Source organism: Colletotrichum gloeosporioides (assembly GCF_011800055.1).
Source record: "Colletotrichum gloeosporioides strain Lc1 chromosome Unknown consensus_59, whole genome shotgun sequence".
NCBI classification, from domain to species: Eukaryota; Fungi; Ascomycota; class Sordariomycetes; order Glomerellales; family Glomerellaceae; genus Colletotrichum; species Colletotrichum gloeosporioides.
In genome coordinates this window covers 190,801-207,240 of record NW_025544704.1, presented here as the reverse complement: position 1 = coordinate 207,240, position 16,440 = coordinate 190,801, and the positions used below count along the sequence as shown (strand labels likewise).

Below are 16,440 nucleotides of genomic sequence, written 5' to 3'. Positions count from 1 at the left end.
ATCTTACTCGATATATATCTCACGACTCCCTGCGGCATCTTTCATTGACCATCGCTCCGCAACTCCAAGAGATGGAAAATCTCAGCCACTCAAGTTTGCAGGTAGAAGGCAATTGAGAGTTGAAGCTGATGCGCATCCGATTGAGGACTTCGAAGCACCACGGCTACTTACAGGCTTTAGTCCAGTCGCTTGGCAAAACCCAAGCCGACACCGCGTCAAGGTTATTACCCAGATAATGCGAAAACGAGATCCAAAGTCTTGAAGCTTGTGGATCATTAACGGGGTTTGAGGGGCAGTTCCATGCCAAGTAAAACTGTGGTAGATGGCGGTACGGATCAAGCTCCGAAAACAGCCCCCAACAAAGTAAAACTGACCCTTCCATCATTACTACCGGCATGTAAATATTGTGGATGTAGTGTGTTTACGAACCTCGCAACCGCCGAGATTGAATATTTGCCAACTGCAGGGGATCGTCGCAATAGATTTCAGGGACGAAGTTTATCTTGAATAGAATGACGGCTACTTATCTCAATTCGGCAGGTTCACAAGAACCATTCAGTCGGTGCGATGCCGACGATGTCTGGGCCCCTGCCAAGATGCGAAAGCTTAAACCTGGGATGTGCTTGCGCACTGAAGTTTTCAGAGCGATCATTGTCTCCTTCTCTCCACAAGCTCGCCAGATACAGCCGTCCAGTGCAACATTCGCAGTTTCCAGCGAAGCGGTTCTGTGCCGTTCAGGACTCTTGGGTAGCATTCGAGCCCACCCGTTGAGAAAATTTCTGCCCGAAAAGAACAAAAGGTCGTGTGTTTCCTCACCCAAGAGAGAAAACGCGGAGTGGCCGAGTCATTTCGCTGCAGGCATACCCATCTCGGGGAACCGTCCTTCGACCCCCAAACTCTAATGCCCACACCAACGTCACAGCAGCGTGCAAGAGGAAGCCAGCTCCGTTGGCCTGAACCTTCCACCGGTTCATTCGAGTTCGGTGGTTCAAAGGAAACAAAAAGTCCCGCGACATGTCAAACTGTAAAAATTTCGACTCAAGACGGGTTGATCCTCGGGTGTTGAGGGAGGCTGAGTCGAGGTTGTCCTTGGAAGAGGCGAGATTCAAGTACGGACAACCTTGATCGGCTCGGTGATTGGATCACTAACGTAGGACGGCATTCGGCCGAGTAATTTATAGACTCTGCAGCCAAGAATCCCTCGAACAAAAGCCAACAGGACCCCTTCTGCGCCACAGTCGCACATCGGCATTGATTTTATGTCCCGCCGAGCAGCATCGAGCCATTTCAATGCTGCCTGCCTGCCTGGTCCCTGATGGGAACCCGGCTACCCGGATTACCCGGTGTTCGAACGAGAGCCTCCGTCTACGGTAGCACCGAGACTCAATTGCAGGATCAAACCTTTCAAACGTCAACAGCCAGGATACCAAGGAAAAAAAATTGTAAAACGAAACATGAAGGATCTCCTGTCAAATTCTGACATGAACAGCCTCCAGTCTTACAAAGGTGTAGTAAGCAACCCATTAACAAAAGAACCGTGGAGCTGCAGCAGGAAAGTTATGGGGCAATGCTCCCTCGCATAAAGCTGGAATGGGCAAAAATCGGGGCGCGACCAAGGTCGTCCGTGTCGCGCATGAACCGTCGCCGCGGCCTACCTCAATCATTTCTCGGGTTTCCGCCAAGCCGCCCCAAACCATCCAGGCAGAGACCAAGTTGAGACTGGGAGCTGAGAGCAGAGCAGAGTCCGAGGGGCAAGACCGCCCGACGGCTTCGACAAATCACTGCTCTGCCTCTACCAGTCAAGGTCATAACATGACAACGGTATGCCTGTGACGGCAATGGAAGCTGGAAAGACGGCAGCACGTGAGGTTTGATTCGACAAGAGCGTATCTGGAGTCTAGCCCGTGTCCTGCCCCAATCCAAGACATCTTTATCGGCTCAAGATTCAAGAAACGCCCAAAGCGCTCAGAACCGAAAGAAGATTGCGAAACAGAGTCCTATTCCAGAAAGCCAGGTCTCCAGTTCAGCCCAAATCGCCGGAACTAATGGCTTTGGTCATATCGCTACAGCACCTTCCACGATGTCGGCCCCCAATATCACCTCCCCAAGCCGGCACGGAACCCAGGTCTGCCGCCGCGTGGCTGGCCCTAGGGCCGGGGCTTCAGTGCCCTGGCTCCGTCGTCGCGCGCCCCCCTTTGCGCCCCCTTGGAACTCACAGACGTTGCCCGGCCGGAACCCCGGTCCCGGTGAGATGTGGAAGCAGGGATTGGGTACAATGGGAATAAGCGCAGGAGAAAAGGGAGGAGCATAATCCACAGCGCAGGCCGCCGTATCATACGAGAAGAAGGAAGGAGGAGAATGGAAGCTGAAAAAGAGAAGCCAACTCCACAACACCGGCGCGCCGGCGGAGGAACTACGGGCTCTTGGAAGTCCCGCGAATTCATCGGCGGGCGTGCGACGGTGATGGCGGCACTTCCGCTAGAAGAGCACTAGAAAAGAGGGAAAATACGCGGCATTGTAGCTAGCTCACGCCTCTCATCTCGCAACCGTCTCTCTAAATCTTGTTAGCTCTGGCTAGTCTCTTCACAACGGCCGCGCCTTCGTCGTCATTCCGAGGGAGGAAGAGAAAAAAGGCAATTGAAGATTGGATCTCGCGGACGCGCAACTGTTTAGAAAGCCGATGAAGAAAAAGCTGATAGCTGACGGGAAAAAGCAAAACTTGGCACAGGAATCTTACGCACCTCCACCTGTTCCCCACGCGCAAAACCCTCAGGAAGCAGGACTACGATCCTCCTTGGTCTATACTAGATACGATGAACCACCCCAGACGCCAGAAGATCCGGAAACACGATTTCCTTCTCTGATCAATTATTGTGACACCGTAGGAGGGGCGAACCCCTACTTCAAGGAAGAACACCACCCCCAGAGAGCGAGGAGACTGGAGTCGGGGACTTTGCCCTCAGGCCATTACCCATCCGCTGCGTAGCATTCGAAAATCCAATAAAGATGGGAATACCCATAATCCAAGACCGCGAGCAAGGTCGAGATCCGCTCTGAGACTGAGAACCCCTGGATTCCCAATGCGAATAATCCGATAGAGTTCGGTCTTTGGGCCGAAGACAGGGCAGACTGCCGAAGGATTCGGCCGGTTGCCAATATGTGATGAATATTCATGTCCGAAGCATGGCCCCTTCACCGAGAGAGGAGGGCCTGCTGTCCTGAGTTGAGGTCGTTCGCCCGCACGCACGCATACGCAACTCGACGCAAGGCAACGCAATGCACGCCACACAAAGAGTCGTCCTCAAAAGAGGCAACTCGATCACCGATTTCCCCAGTTTTGCCCCATCACGAGTCATAAATTCGGCGATAGGGCCGAAATCTTGCGTCGCGTAGCACCTCATTTATCCCCCGTCCCAACAAGTTCCCGAATCTGATCGCATTTTCAGTCGCAAGTCTGATCCTACAGCAGAGACCAGACAGAAACCAGAACAACAACGAGAGAAAAAAAGGGCGCGAGCGACCAATAGCGTCACGAACCGGTCAGACCCTCTACTCCTCTCCTCTCTTTTTGCTCACAACCTTGCCAACCCGCCGCTGGCTTTGATTCTCCATCTTGTTCTCCACACACTCACAGCGTGCCGGATGTGCCACCAGGATAGGGATAGCACCGGCCAACTGCGACGCCATCCTCGCTCGGGCTAACGTCCCAAGGGGGTAGCAGATTGAAAGACGCACCAAAGACCGGGGGCGCGCGGCGAGCAGTGGCGCCCTTCAGGCTTCCAATTGCTGGCTGCGTTGCGTCGGGGGCGGTTTTCCAGAGCCCTTCGATGCCGTTTCTAAAGCCGTCACACAAAACTCTGGCTGTTCTTCGGACGTTTCTTATTCCCATACAACTGCTGCACGTCCGTCCCTTTCATTAGCCCTTGGCGTTGCGCGGCGCAGTATGCGTCCACGTTTTTGTCTCTGTCTTTAGTTCTTTCTTCTCTTGCTCTGAAGTCGGGAGGCTTGCAGCCCGTCATCTTTGCCGAGGGATTGCAGGAACCGTTGGTGCCGCGTTTCTTCAGCTTTGCCTCAGCTCTGCAGTGCCGGATCTGGGCCGCACCTCTTTCGGACAGTTTCCGCGTCCAGAAAGAAGCTTTTCTCCCTGCGCTGCTGCTGCTGCGCCATACGTTGTCTTTTCTTGGGTTTCTTATGAACTAGTATTTCCTCAAACCGAGACAACAACACAACATCGGTCCTTTCGGACTTTCTCTGCTGCCCCGCGTAGAATGGTTGACAAGACGGGCCCGCTTCTCAGCCAGACAAGAAAAAACGAGTTCAGACTATGGCATCGTAGTGCCGACGGGATGCTGGCCCCTGCATGAGAGATGCGCTGCACAACAAACCACGAGAGCTGCAGCAAGCTGGCCGCCCCTCTCTCCTCCATCGATGAATTCAAGGAGATATTCTCTCCCCCCTGGCAAGCCGTTGATCCCTGCGTGCGCACGATCACCCACCCGGCCCCTACCTGGCCCTGGCTCTGCCCTGGCTGTGGTCTTCCGGCGTGCCTGGGCCGCCATGTCCTCCTGGAGTTTCTTCTTTTCCTTCCTGAAGATATCCGTACCTGTATGTGTGTTATATGTGGGTGGGTGGCACAGATGGTGGGCTCTTTCCTCCATGTTCAATCAATCTCGAGGGGCGCCCTTGAGGCCCTTGGTCCCTTACCCGACCATGGACGGACGATAGACCAGTCGCGGCCTCGGTCCGCTGCTATCCCACGTTGACGGGGAGCCTCCTGCATGTCAGTGTATCACAGTCTCACTCTCCATGGAGCAGCCTTCGCCTGCCACATGTGGTTGCCGTCCTGGGTGCCTTGTTGCCACGCCCGAGGCTAGGAGCCAGGGTCCTGCTTCTTGTCTAGCCATGCTGGTCGAACGTCCCTCGGTTACGAGAACCGCAACCGTCAACCACCGCCACCATTGTCTGGCGTACCAGATTCTGCCTACAGTGTGTGCATGTCTCAACACTAATAGCTTCTAGAGGGGGAAAGGGGGCCCGGCGCCGTTGCCAGACCACGGCCGTCATACGACGGTGATGTGTAACGGCGACCACCGTGTATCGACTAGACCGGCCACGCTACCAACACACTGGTCTTCTGTGGCGTCGACCCAAGTGGACCGAACCTGCAGACGTCCTTCCTGCATCCCGGTTCTGCATCCAGCATCATCTCCGTGTTGGCATGTCGCTAGACGACTCGTCCCAAGTGGTCTTTCTTGTTGACTAAGACTGAGCCCGAAGAGCGTTTCACGACAACCTTAATCCCTTCCGTCCCCCCCTTCTTTAGTCTGGTGTAGGGAGGAAAAAACACTTTGACGCCTCCATCACGACAGAGACGAACCGATTCAGACGCTACGCCATGGTCGACGGGATAGATATCTAGCGCCTCAAGACGACCGTTCCTCCCGTCCCCTCCCGTCCCCGAACCCTTCTGGAAAGAGGGAGGCTTTCTCCTCGTCCATTCACCAACCCGACGATACCCCGCCATGAGGTTCTTCTCGCTGTTCCTGTCACTGGCCGCGCTGCTGTGCTGCGTCGCGGCCCAAAGCGATGCCCTTGCGGCCGTGGCTGCATTGCCGACCTGTGCGGTATGTAAACCTTGAATCTTGCATACGACCTGACTGGGAAAGAATCGTGAGACTGAATGGAAGAATAGCAATCATGCCTAGTCACGGCGGTCCTAAACTCGCCATGCCAGGCCACCAACCAGACGTGTATCTGCACCAACGCTCCTTTGCAGGCCGAAGTTGAAGTTTGTGTATTGGCCAACTGCACGCTCCGCAACGCACTCAGTCAGTAAACTTCCGGCAACTTGAAGCCAAAAAACACCAGCAAGCTCGAACACCATCGGCTAACCTTGCCCTCGCAGCAACCAAGAACCTCACCCAGACAACATGCGGCGTGCCGGCTCGAGACCGCTCCACGCAGTACAACATCATCTCCATCACGATGGGCTCCCTCTCCGGCGTCTTCGTCATCATCCGCCTGGTCCACAAGATCTTCGCGACAATGGGAGACCTCGGCGTCGACGACTACTTCATCCTCATCACGCTCGGCTCAGGAATCCCTGGCACCGTCATCAACTCGGTGGGCTTCGTAGGAAATGGACTCGGCAGGGACATCTGGACGGTTCCATTCGATAGGATCACTGATTTCGGGTACTGGTTCTTCGTCATGGAGCCCATGTACTTCGCCCAAGTGACGCTGCTGAAGATGTCGCTCCTCTTCTTCTACATGCGCATCTTCTCCCACAATAAGATGTGCAAGAAGCTCATCTGGGGAACCGTCGCGTTCAACGCCGTCTTCGGCCTCACCTTCATCTTCGTCGCCGTCTTCCAATGCACGCCGATCAGCTTCTACTGGACCAAATGGGATGGAGAAACCCCGGGGACGTGCTTGGATATCAACGCCATTGCGTGGGCCAACGCCGGCATCTCGATCGTGCTGGATTTCTGGATGCTCGCGCTCCCCCTCTCCCAGATCAAGAGTCTCAACCTGCACTGGAAGAAGAAGATCGGAGTTGCCATGATGTTCTTCGTCGGTACCTTGTAAGTCCATCCCTCTCTCAAAACGTCTCAGCTACGTGGGCACGTGTGCTGATACACGTCACAGCGTCACCGTCGTCAGCATCCTACGCCTGCAGTCCCTCGTCGCCTTCGCCAAGTCTCAGAACCCGACATGGGACCAGTTCGAGGTCGCGACCTGGTCCACCGTCGAGATCAACACAGGCATCATCTGCGCCTGCATGCCCTCGGTCCGCATCATCCTCGTCGGCTTCTTCCCCAAGCTGCTCGGCACCACGCGGCGCGGCACCTCGGCCGCCGCAAAGTACTACATCCAGTCGAGCGGCAACCACGGCGGCACCACCGGACGCAGCAGAGCCCGCACCTTTGGCAACGAGGCCAAGATCAAGACAGTCGACCGCGAGTCCGGGCTCTCCAGCCCCAACGGCATCATGTACACCAAGGAGTACACCGTCGACTACCACGACGAAACTAGCCTAGTGCACATGCGGGAGCTAGAGGCGTCGAGTTCGAAGACGGGGAGGAGCGGGTCGCCGTTCTGATGGCATGGGTTTTCCTTTGTTAGCGGGTTTATGGGCGTCGGCCTCCTTTGCAATTGACGACACGTATGACACTTGTAATTCTTTTGACGGATACCACAATAGCGTGTGAGGGAACCACGGTACCCCACGGTAATTGACTTTCTAATCGATCCAAAGAGCGACTAGTCCCTTGCTGCCATGCTAGATCGGCGTGCGTAGTTGATACGAACGGTGATGGTGTCTCTTCAGGTTAACAGGCGACTTGATGATCGTGATGCTTCAGATCCAGCCTCCAGCTGCCAACTGCTGTATTGGGCGTAGGCCCGCTCGGACCCCTTTATTGTCGTGTGATCGGTAACAAAAGCGTCAGCAACATCCCATGCAAGAAAGCTGCATCGGAAATAAGACTGAGACGGGTAATGGTGGCTCCTTGGCCGACTTCGAGCGCAAGATCTAGACCAACAATTCGGTTGTGGCGCATGTTCGTACAGAGAAGGAGGATGCACTCGTCGAAACAAACTTGGTGGATCTTCCTCTGAGGGTCGCATCAGCGCGGTGTGCGAATAGGTGTTGTTGCTGTTGCTATCCAGCCTCTCTCTGGTGACATCGCCCGCCCACCCTGGAGGACACCCCGACGTTGGCCTGCGATTCCCATTCAGCCGGTTAGAGTCATTCAGGGACAGCGCGGGCCGTTCAGCGAGTGTCTAACCGCCGCTGATCTTCTGAAGGGAGAATAATCGAGTCAATGTCCTTATTCGCTTCAATCCCTGGATACGACCGTCAAGCGACTGTCACCGTGCCTATTGGCATGATGCAACATCTCGTCGCAAGGCGATGGCAGCCGGTCGGGTAGACAAGCCACACAGAATGCGCCATCGCGAGAGGGAGCCGATGCGACCAGCTCAACCAGGGGGCATTCCTCAGAAGACGACGATCCGGCAGCCGCTGGCCTAGGGCGACGAGAAGCGATTGAGAAGGTCCTGGCGGGCGGAAGGGCATGGCAGCTCTGCCCGGATCTGCATTGACGTGTGTCGGAGGGTGGTACTCAACAGTTGCCGACGTAGGACGTCGTCAACCCTATGGAACCCCCCCGTTCGGAGCTATTGATGGGTGTGGTGGGTTAGAGAGACAGATGTCTCGGCGGTCCATGGCTGATCGACGGCAAGGTCCAGGTATGCTGTGCTGAAGGTTCACTCTTTCAGACGATTCGTGCCGTCTCCGACCGAAGAGTCTCCGAAACTGCTCGCCGCTGGCCGCCGCAGTCGCCGTTGTTCGGTCTGCCGAACGCTCGGGGGTCGACCGGCGGAAATGCCGTGATGGTCTTCCTCACTCCATTGTGGCGCTTCGTCGAGTCAGGTATTTCGAGCGGCGGAAGCCTCGGTAGGGGACACACGTGGGGAGGTGTTGGCGATCAAAGGGAGATGTTATTTTCGATCTTTTTCCGAAGAAGATGGGGACAGGTGAAGATCATGGCAGAGATTGGGTTGGCGTCCTTTTGGAAATATGCAGGGATGGCACCGTGCATGTTCAATAGCCGGGCAGTTCTTCGCCAGCTAGACAGGGGCTTACAGGCACTCTGACACAGTTTTTCACACCGTATTTTCTTAAAGTAGTTGCGGCATGTTGAGTCCTCGGTATTTGGTGATGCGTTGCGCGCTTGACAGCAATGCTTCTGTCAGATGGACAGAGGTCATGATATAATGAACAACCACGCTTCGATTGACTCATAATACCGCTTGTTTCATCAATAGACTTCTTCTCTAAAACTGCATCAATTGCCCGTCACAAACGCGGTGAAGGAGCACGTTCACCCGTTGCTAGTTTCCAACCTAACTAGCGGCGCCAACTTCGGGCAGTCCATCTACCGACGCCATACGACCAGACCTCAACGGACGGACGCCGAGATCTAGGTGCGGAATATAGCCGATTGATATTTCCTAGGTTACATCATTAAAACCGCTTTGACCTTCAATACTCCATGATCGTCTTAGCCTAAGTACGGACATTCTTATCCGCAAGGGTATGATGATACTCAGTGTGAGTGACCTTAGTAAGAAACACGACCATGCCTGGCTCCTCGTAAGTGCCTCATGGCGGTGAGATATTGATATGGTATTCAATAATGTCGATTCATAGTAAAAAGTACATCTCCTTCAGCCACATATCCACCAATCAACAGGACTGCGGCACCACTCCTATCCCATATGTTCAACCCCATATGATGGGTTGCAGTCGCATGTGTAGAATAGACTATGTAAGCTCCCTCTATGGCGTAGGAAGCTCCCTAACAAACGCATTGCCTGACTCCGTGCGATTGATGTTGATCTTGATATCAGCCTCCCACGTGCCCGTCAACTCGAAGCAAGGACGTTCAATGAGTCGTTTTTCCTTAGTCACTTAGTCATTCATGACTAGTTTGAGCGTTATCGTACGTCATATCAGTATTCCTAGTGCAGAACCAAGTCCCTAAGCAGGCAAGTCCGTCCATGAAAACTCCGGTCGTGTCCACTCAAACGTGTCCAGCAAATCAAAGTTGAAATCCAAATGTGTCGAGAAATCCCATTCCAAGAAATCTGCCAACGGACCATCCCGGCTAGGTGCTACATTGAGCACCTGATCCAGTACCCTTTGCACAATAACCTTGCAGTTGGCGCAGATGTTGCCGTTCGCCTCCTTTGGACTGACCCAGTTGAGGAACCCAACAAGCAGACTGAGCAGCTGGACGATGCTGGACCGGGTGACACTCTCGCCATTGGCACTAGTGATACCATCAGGCTCGTTGAGGGTAACAGTCGGTTTCAGGAGCTCGAGGCAGAGGATTCCTCCGCCAGGGGCTGCATATGCCATGACCTTAGAAGCCGCGTTAGTGGTTTCCCTGCACACGGTGCGAGGAAGAAGCCATCTACTCACCAACCACTTGAAATCCTCGTATACCATGGCGAGACCATCCATGTTCGTCCAGAAAAGCATGGTGGTGGTGGTCAGGTCATAGCTCACGGCGAGAAGATCCTTCTCGTTGGCACAACCATGGCGGCGCAGGAGTCTTTCTATGAAGAACAGGTTTTGGAGGTGCTCCAGGCGCATGAGGATTCTGGGGTAGAGCATATCGGTACTGACGTCGGGATCTCGCACATCTGCCTCCCTGAAATGTAGCACCGACGGCATGTCTGCTGCAGCCTGTAGTTCTCTACTCTTCAGAGCGCTGTGCATGTGAGTTCGGGCTACCGTCCAAGGAACACTGCAGACTTACTAAAGGCTTTCCGCAGAGGTAGCCCCCTCAACGCCGAGAGATCTCTCGAAGATCTCGTCTCGAATGATCATGAGTTGGGCACGGGCCCGCCAGAACGTAATGGAGTAAGCCGCTCCGTCCGTATTGTAACCATTGCCATCCAGGGCAGCAACCGCACGCGCTAGTGTCTCTTCGTCTGCCACCAGGTAATCGTCCTTGAGGTCCAGCGGCGGAGGTGTTAGCATGTAACGTCGGCTAAGCAGAGGAGGCCGTCCCGTTATCGAAGAGACAACCTTGTCGATCACGAAAATCTTGTATACGAGCCTTCTCTTGATTTCGCTTGCCAACGTTGGCTTGTAAACGCCTTTGTTCGAGTCGACGTGCAGTCCGAGAAAGGTCATTAGAGAGACTGCTTCGCCGTTGTACATCCAGCATGACAGACCTACAGTAGAGGTCCGGTGTGAGTGTGAAAGAACATGGAGTGAAAAAATTAAACCACTTACTAGTGTCCCCGGACACAATAGACGCAACAATCGTACGCTTCCAGTATACATACAGCAACAGAGTATTGCCGACCTCTGTAGCTCGTCTCGCCAGTGCTTGGCAGTCATTGATGCATTTTCTATACACATCTCGTTGTCGAAACGCAGCAACTCGACCCCCGGGCGGAGGCGGCTTGGTCTCTGGGCGAACGAGGTGGTCATTCCTAGAGCTTAGCTCCCAATAAATGTAAAGTATCCCGAGCGTCTCCCATCTTATGTTTGTTCCAATGAACTGAGCCACCCACTTCTCGGGATCGGCTTCATTCTCCGAGAACGGCTTCGCGGTGTTTGCGCACAGGATACGGGTCAACTCCGAGAGCTGGGCGTCGTCTCGAACCGTGCCGAGGTAGCTTCCGTACGTGGCATACAAAGAGTCGAGGGCGCGTTGGGCAACTGGGCGAACAAAAGCGTCATGGGGATCGAAGTGAGCTGCGAAGAGCGCCTGACCTTTTTCTTCGGTAGGTATGCTCTGCAAAACGAAGAGACACGTCTCTAATGTTGTTGTTGACGGCGGCAGTTCAGTGATAACATTTGAAGTTGTTGCCAGAGTACTTCCAACAGTGGCACCATCGGTTCTGGATGTTCCAGCCGCTCTGTGATCGTGGTCAGACAAGCTGTCTCCCACTTCTCTGTAGATATCGCCGAATGAGTTGAATCCAAGATGGCCAGAAGTTGTCACTTCGGGATTGACTGTTTGGGGACTCGAGTGTATATTGCCGTTTCCAGCTGCACATTGGTCTGCTTGTGTGGCTTGCTCAACAGCAGTCGACCCAGTAAGATGCTGTTCCGGTACCCCGTCCGAAGTAGGAGGCCCTAGCTGACCATCATCTCGTACCGCCGGCGTATTGGGAGATTGCATCCGCGCCGGTGAGCCGGCCGTGTACTCGCATGTTCCGGCTTTCCTCCGTCTCCGACAACTGCCACAGATCGGACGGACATGGTCACAGACGACCTTACGCCGGCGACAGGGGTCGCACGCCTGGAGGCGGCCATTCTTCCGGTAGCGGAGCGGTGTACCCCGATCGGCCATATCTAAACGAATCCTCGGAAAGTGCACAATGACGCCCAGACAACTGATTCCAAGACAGATGAATGAGGAGCAGAAAGGTTCGTCTGACCGATGTTGTGGACGTTGGAGGGGGGTGATTAGGGGCGACTGACCGAACTTTTGCAAGTTCGGCTTCGGTAAGCCCCGCTTTCTCGGGAAGTGAACTTCGGCTTGTTGTCTGGCGCCATTACCTTCCGACCGGCAGACTTCTTGACATTTCCCCCAATATGGCGCCAACTACAACCGCGGGTCGAGCAATGTTACTAAGACTACTTACTTACTGCGAGCCCGGCCATGAGAGTTCCTCGTCACCAGTATTTTGAGGATTCTGTCAAACAATTAGCAATATCACATCGGAGCTTTAGTCAAAGTAAATAGTGCTCACATTAAGGTGGGGCTTCCATTTCCTTCTTATTGCCTAGCGAATCACGCTCCGAAAACCTCACATCAAAAATGTTACATATTTCAAAAGCTAAGAAGGTGGAAAATCCAATGAGAACAGAACGTCGTAGATCCCGAGAAATGCAAAAAAGAGTGATCAGTGGGAGGCTTGAACTCCCGGCCTTGGCATTACTGAACATGTCAGATGACATATTAGTACCACGCTCTAACCAACTGAGCTAACCGACCTTGCTCAGGATCTGAAATAAGCTGTACATGTACTCAATCACAGTTCCACAACCGAGGTCAGGAAACAAGTGCTCTCCATTGAGGCTTGCCCAGAATGCGCCTGTGTGGAAGACGGAGGTTTGATAGAAAAAGATTAGAGTCCACTCCTTCATCCTATACTGATCTCCCGCAACTATACTTCTATCGCTGGCTAGGCGCATGTTCGCATCGTGCGATTGGGCTTGCATCCTTGCGCATCAATTTGTGGAAAGTTTACATGATTGGGATGCCCACCGGCCGCATACTAAAATCCAGCGGCCTTCTCGCACCACCTACCCGAGAGTGAGCCCTATGAATGATGGCGTTTGGATCTTTGTAAGACTCAACCTCACGTGGACGGAGCTTAGCCGGGGCCGGCTCACCTTAAGTCCGGAGACGACAAGACCGCCTTATGCGGCCGATGCGGGGCCGTCAAAGAAGTCGCCGGAGACTATTAGCGGTGGTCGGGCCTACGGATTTAAAATTGATGGAACCCGAGAGCTGTTGGCTTACAATATTTGAAAACCTTTCTGGGTTAAGGCCTTCGTTGTGATGTCGTTTTCAACAACACAGGAAATCATCAACTACTCAACATGTCAAACCAGCTTCTTGTCCCGAATAGACCCCTCACGTGGCTCATCACTGGCTGCTCTTCAGGTTTCGGCCTGGCTCTGACACGAATTGCCTTGAATAACGGACACCATGTGATTGCAACGTCACGCAACCCCCAGAAGACCCCCGAATTGGTCGAAGAAGTTAAGAAAGCTGGCGGGCGATGGCTACGGGTGGATGTCGATGATCTCAAATCAGGAGATGTCGTGAACGATCTTGAGAAGAACGGCACTGCTATCGACGTTCTCGTAAACAGCGCCGGGTGGTCTATCCATGGCCCAGCTGAAGGTTTCACGGAAGAGGAGACCCGAGCGCAGATGGATACTGTTTTCTTTGGGACCTATCGTCTGATGAGAGCCGTGGCGCCGCACATGAGAGAGAGGAGAAGCGGCGCTATCGTCAACATCAGCTCAGGCGCAGGACTGGAGGGGCGAGAGTCGATGGCAGTTTACGCTGCTGCGAAGGCTGCTATGGACGGTTCGTAGGCATGATTCTCTCGGCGTCTCAGAGCTGACCGTCATAATCGCAGGTGTCAGCAAAGTACTCGCCAAAGAGATGGCCCCTTTTGGCGTCCGCGTACTGTCAGTGGCCCTTGGATCATTCGACACCAACATGGGCCCATCGGTGAAGTTGGCGAGCACACCAACTCCGACGGACTATGAGGGAAGTGCATTGGAGAAGGTGTATCAAGTTATGGCGGCATCCGCTACAGATGGGTTCCCCGCAGACGGTGATCATCTGAAAGCGTCTCGAGTGATCTACGAAGTAATCACTGGCACTGGTACTGGGAAAGGAAAAGAAGGAGAGAGGATGCTGCCTCTTGGGAGAGATGTGTCGAAGCGTGTTGACGAGGTGATCGCTGGATATCAAAGTACAATGGAGGTCTTCAGAGACGTTTGCGATAATGTATATCTTGAGAAGTGAGCTTGTAGAAGATGCATCGCACGACCGGAAGGCGACGCACGTGTGGCATAGAAGAACCCAAAGCCTGTATTTGGACTTCAAAACATTAAGTCTGTGTGAAGTAGGGTGTTCATACCATCCTAGGATGTTGTCACTATCGGTCGATCTCTTCAAGAGGTGTTACTTCCCACCCCGTCTCGCCGCAACCTATAATTATTCCTTCACCATCACTCATGTCGTTCCAACCCAGCTTTCTTAGCCCATCCGGGCCATCTTTTGCGAATGCAACATAAAGGTCTTGCCAGGCTTTAGAGACCTTTTCCTCAAGTGCTGTCGAAGGACCCCTCGCCCATGAATGTGTGCCAAAGACCAAGGGCATGTCTGAACTGTGATATGCCCGAAGCCAAGGACGCGGTGAGATGTTGGGAAACGAACTGGAGCCAGGTGGCGCAAAGTCTTTGAATAAGAAACGAAAGGTAGGAGCATGGGCAGAACGCGCTCTTTTTCAAGGTCAGCTTTATACACCTCACTCGTGGTTTAGATCGCTCATTACCTTGCCATCTTGACCATAGGTCCAAGGAAGTAACCTTTTGTAATTCGTTCTGCCACCGTTGGATCGGGGCCTTCGGGTTTATAAAACGCTACTGCTGTGCCTTCGTCATTCATCGTCCCGCAGATCGCGGGCTGGTGATGGTCAGCTTGTGATATCTTCATTTCTGTTAAAGACTTAATATCAGGTCGTCTTACAAGCTTGCTAAACGTTCCGGATTGAACACGCTCTTCGTAGTCGTCAAACAGGGTAAAACCGTCGACGATAGGCCGGAAACTTAGGAAAGGCATTTCACTCGTAGCCCAGTGCTCACGGATCGCATCCACCAGCTTGCCAGCTGGCTGCTGCCTCATGAACTCCAGCTCGGCGACAGCATCACCATCTTCAAAACCCATAGACTTTGCTAGGAAGCTAAAGTGTGTGCATCCAGGATCACTCACTGGAAGCGGAGGCAGTGCGCAGCCAGAGTTCATGATAATATTCCTCACCAGAGGCTTGTCGGGGTACGTGAAAGAGTGAGCATCTATACTGCGAGCACCGGCGGACTGACCAAAGTGCGTCATTCGCGACGGGTCGCCGCCAAAACATGCAATGTGCTTATGCACCCATTCCAGACCGAGACGCTGATCAAGGAGGCCTAGATTTCGCTCATGAGGGTTGAGACCCGCGGCATTTGGAAAGCCAAAGATTGTGAGGCGGTAGCTACATTTCGGAATCAGTAAGATTCTGAGCCTTTTGATGGATGTACCTTACTTGATGGACACTACAACATGTCTCTGACTGCTTTCAACCCATGGCGTGGGATTTTGATATGGCACAGTTGTGCCGCCGACGAGAAACGCGCCGCCAGTGATGAAGACTATGACGGGCAGTCTGGCTGTTGATGTGCTTTCAACTGCCTCTTTTGGTGCCCATATACATAGCGACAAGCAATCTTCGGAAGTCTCATCTCTGATCTGAAGTTCAGGAACATCTGTGTTGTACACTGAAGGTCCGCCGCCTTTGTTTTGTTGCGGACAGGAGGGCCCGAACTTCGTAGCATCAATCACTGTCGGAGGCTCTTTCGGTATGGGAGGAAGCCAGCGTCGGGATCCTGTTGGTGGCTCTGCAAAGGGGATGCCGAGCAATTGGGCAACATTCGGATAATCTTTATTGATGAACCCTTTGACGGCCCCGAACGTGGAATCAACCGTGAGGTACTCAACCCCGTGTTTGCTCTCACTCATGACCGACATCGCGGATGCTGCTTGCTCTTCAATCGACTCAGATGCGGCGAGGAACCCCGCGGAGGGGTATTTAAGCTATCGTACAGTGGGCCGGACCGCTGTTGATAGCTTCGGATTGCGCTAACGCTGCCAGCTGGATCCCTCGACCCGGGATTTGGCTGGTCACGTCACAGCGGGGCTCATAAACATGACGGAGTTGGACTCCGGACTTGCGTGCAGTCAATTTTGAACATGTATCACCTGAGTCAAGGAAAAGTATTTCACCTGAAATGAAAGATAGGTATGAGCCTATAATTGCTTCTGAGTTAAGGATAGCAGTACAAGACAGGATACCTGCAGATACGACGTAACTAACGCCAGTAATCACAAAGTAGTACCTATCCAAAGGATTCATTGAACTACTTAGATGCTAATGCGAATCACAACTGGGGATCTGAATGATATCAATTATAATCACACTTCTCTCACATCAACTAAGGATGCCGTCGCCTTCTCAAGTGTGCTCCAAAATACTGTGTGTTCGTGTTGGTCTTCGACTACCCCCAGATCTCGATGATGTTCTGTGTATCTTGTAAGATACTACAATGATTTTACATACTCG

General features: G+C 53.3%; 4 protein-coding genes across 4 annotated transcripts; 2 read left to right on the top strand and 2 right to left on the bottom strand.

Moving 5' to 3' along the window:
- Window positions 1–5,522: 5,522 nt before the first annotated feature.
- Window positions 5,523–7,102, top strand: GCG54_00000219 (uncharacterized protein; the record flags this gene model as incomplete). Its single annotated transcript, XM_045400360.1, has 4 exons — window positions 5,523–5,624; window positions 5,693–5,828; window positions 5,906–6,584; window positions 6,649–7,102. The coding sequence occupies 4 exons, from the start codon at window positions 5,523–5,525 to the stop codon at window positions 7,100–7,102; spliced, it is 1,371 nt and encodes a 456-aa protein (XP_045262011.1).
- Window positions 7,103–9,547: 2,445 nt separating this feature from the next.
- On the bottom strand, window positions 9,548–11,882 carry GCG54_00000218 (uncharacterized protein; the record flags this gene model as incomplete). The annotated part of the gene is made up of 4 exons (XM_045400359.1): window positions 9,548–9,931; window positions 9,992–10,283; window positions 10,332–10,752; window positions 10,814–11,882. 4 exons carry the CDS (start codon window positions 11,880–11,882, stop codon window positions 9,548–9,550), a joined length of 2,166 nt encoding a protein of 721 aa, XP_045262010.1.
- Window positions 11,883–13,141: 1,259 nt separating this feature from the next.
- Window positions 13,142–14,084, top strand: GCG54_00000217 (Sulfoquinovose 1-dehydrogenase; the record flags this gene model as incomplete). Its single annotated transcript, XM_045400358.1, has 2 exons — window positions 13,142–13,637; window positions 13,690–14,084. 2 exons carry the CDS (start codon window positions 13,142–13,144, stop codon window positions 14,082–14,084), a joined length of 891 nt encoding a protein of 296 aa, XP_045262009.1.
- Window positions 14,085–14,612: 528 nt separating this feature from the next.
- GCG54_00000216 (Acetylcholinesterase) lies at window positions 14,613–15,848 on the bottom strand (the record flags this gene model as incomplete). Its single annotated transcript, XM_045400357.1, has 3 exons — window positions 14,613–14,747; window positions 14,811–15,315; window positions 15,367–15,848. 3 exons carry the CDS (start codon window positions 15,846–15,848, stop codon window positions 14,613–14,615), a joined length of 1,122 nt encoding a protein of 373 aa, XP_045262008.1.
- Window positions 15,849–16,440: the final 592 nt, after the last annotated feature.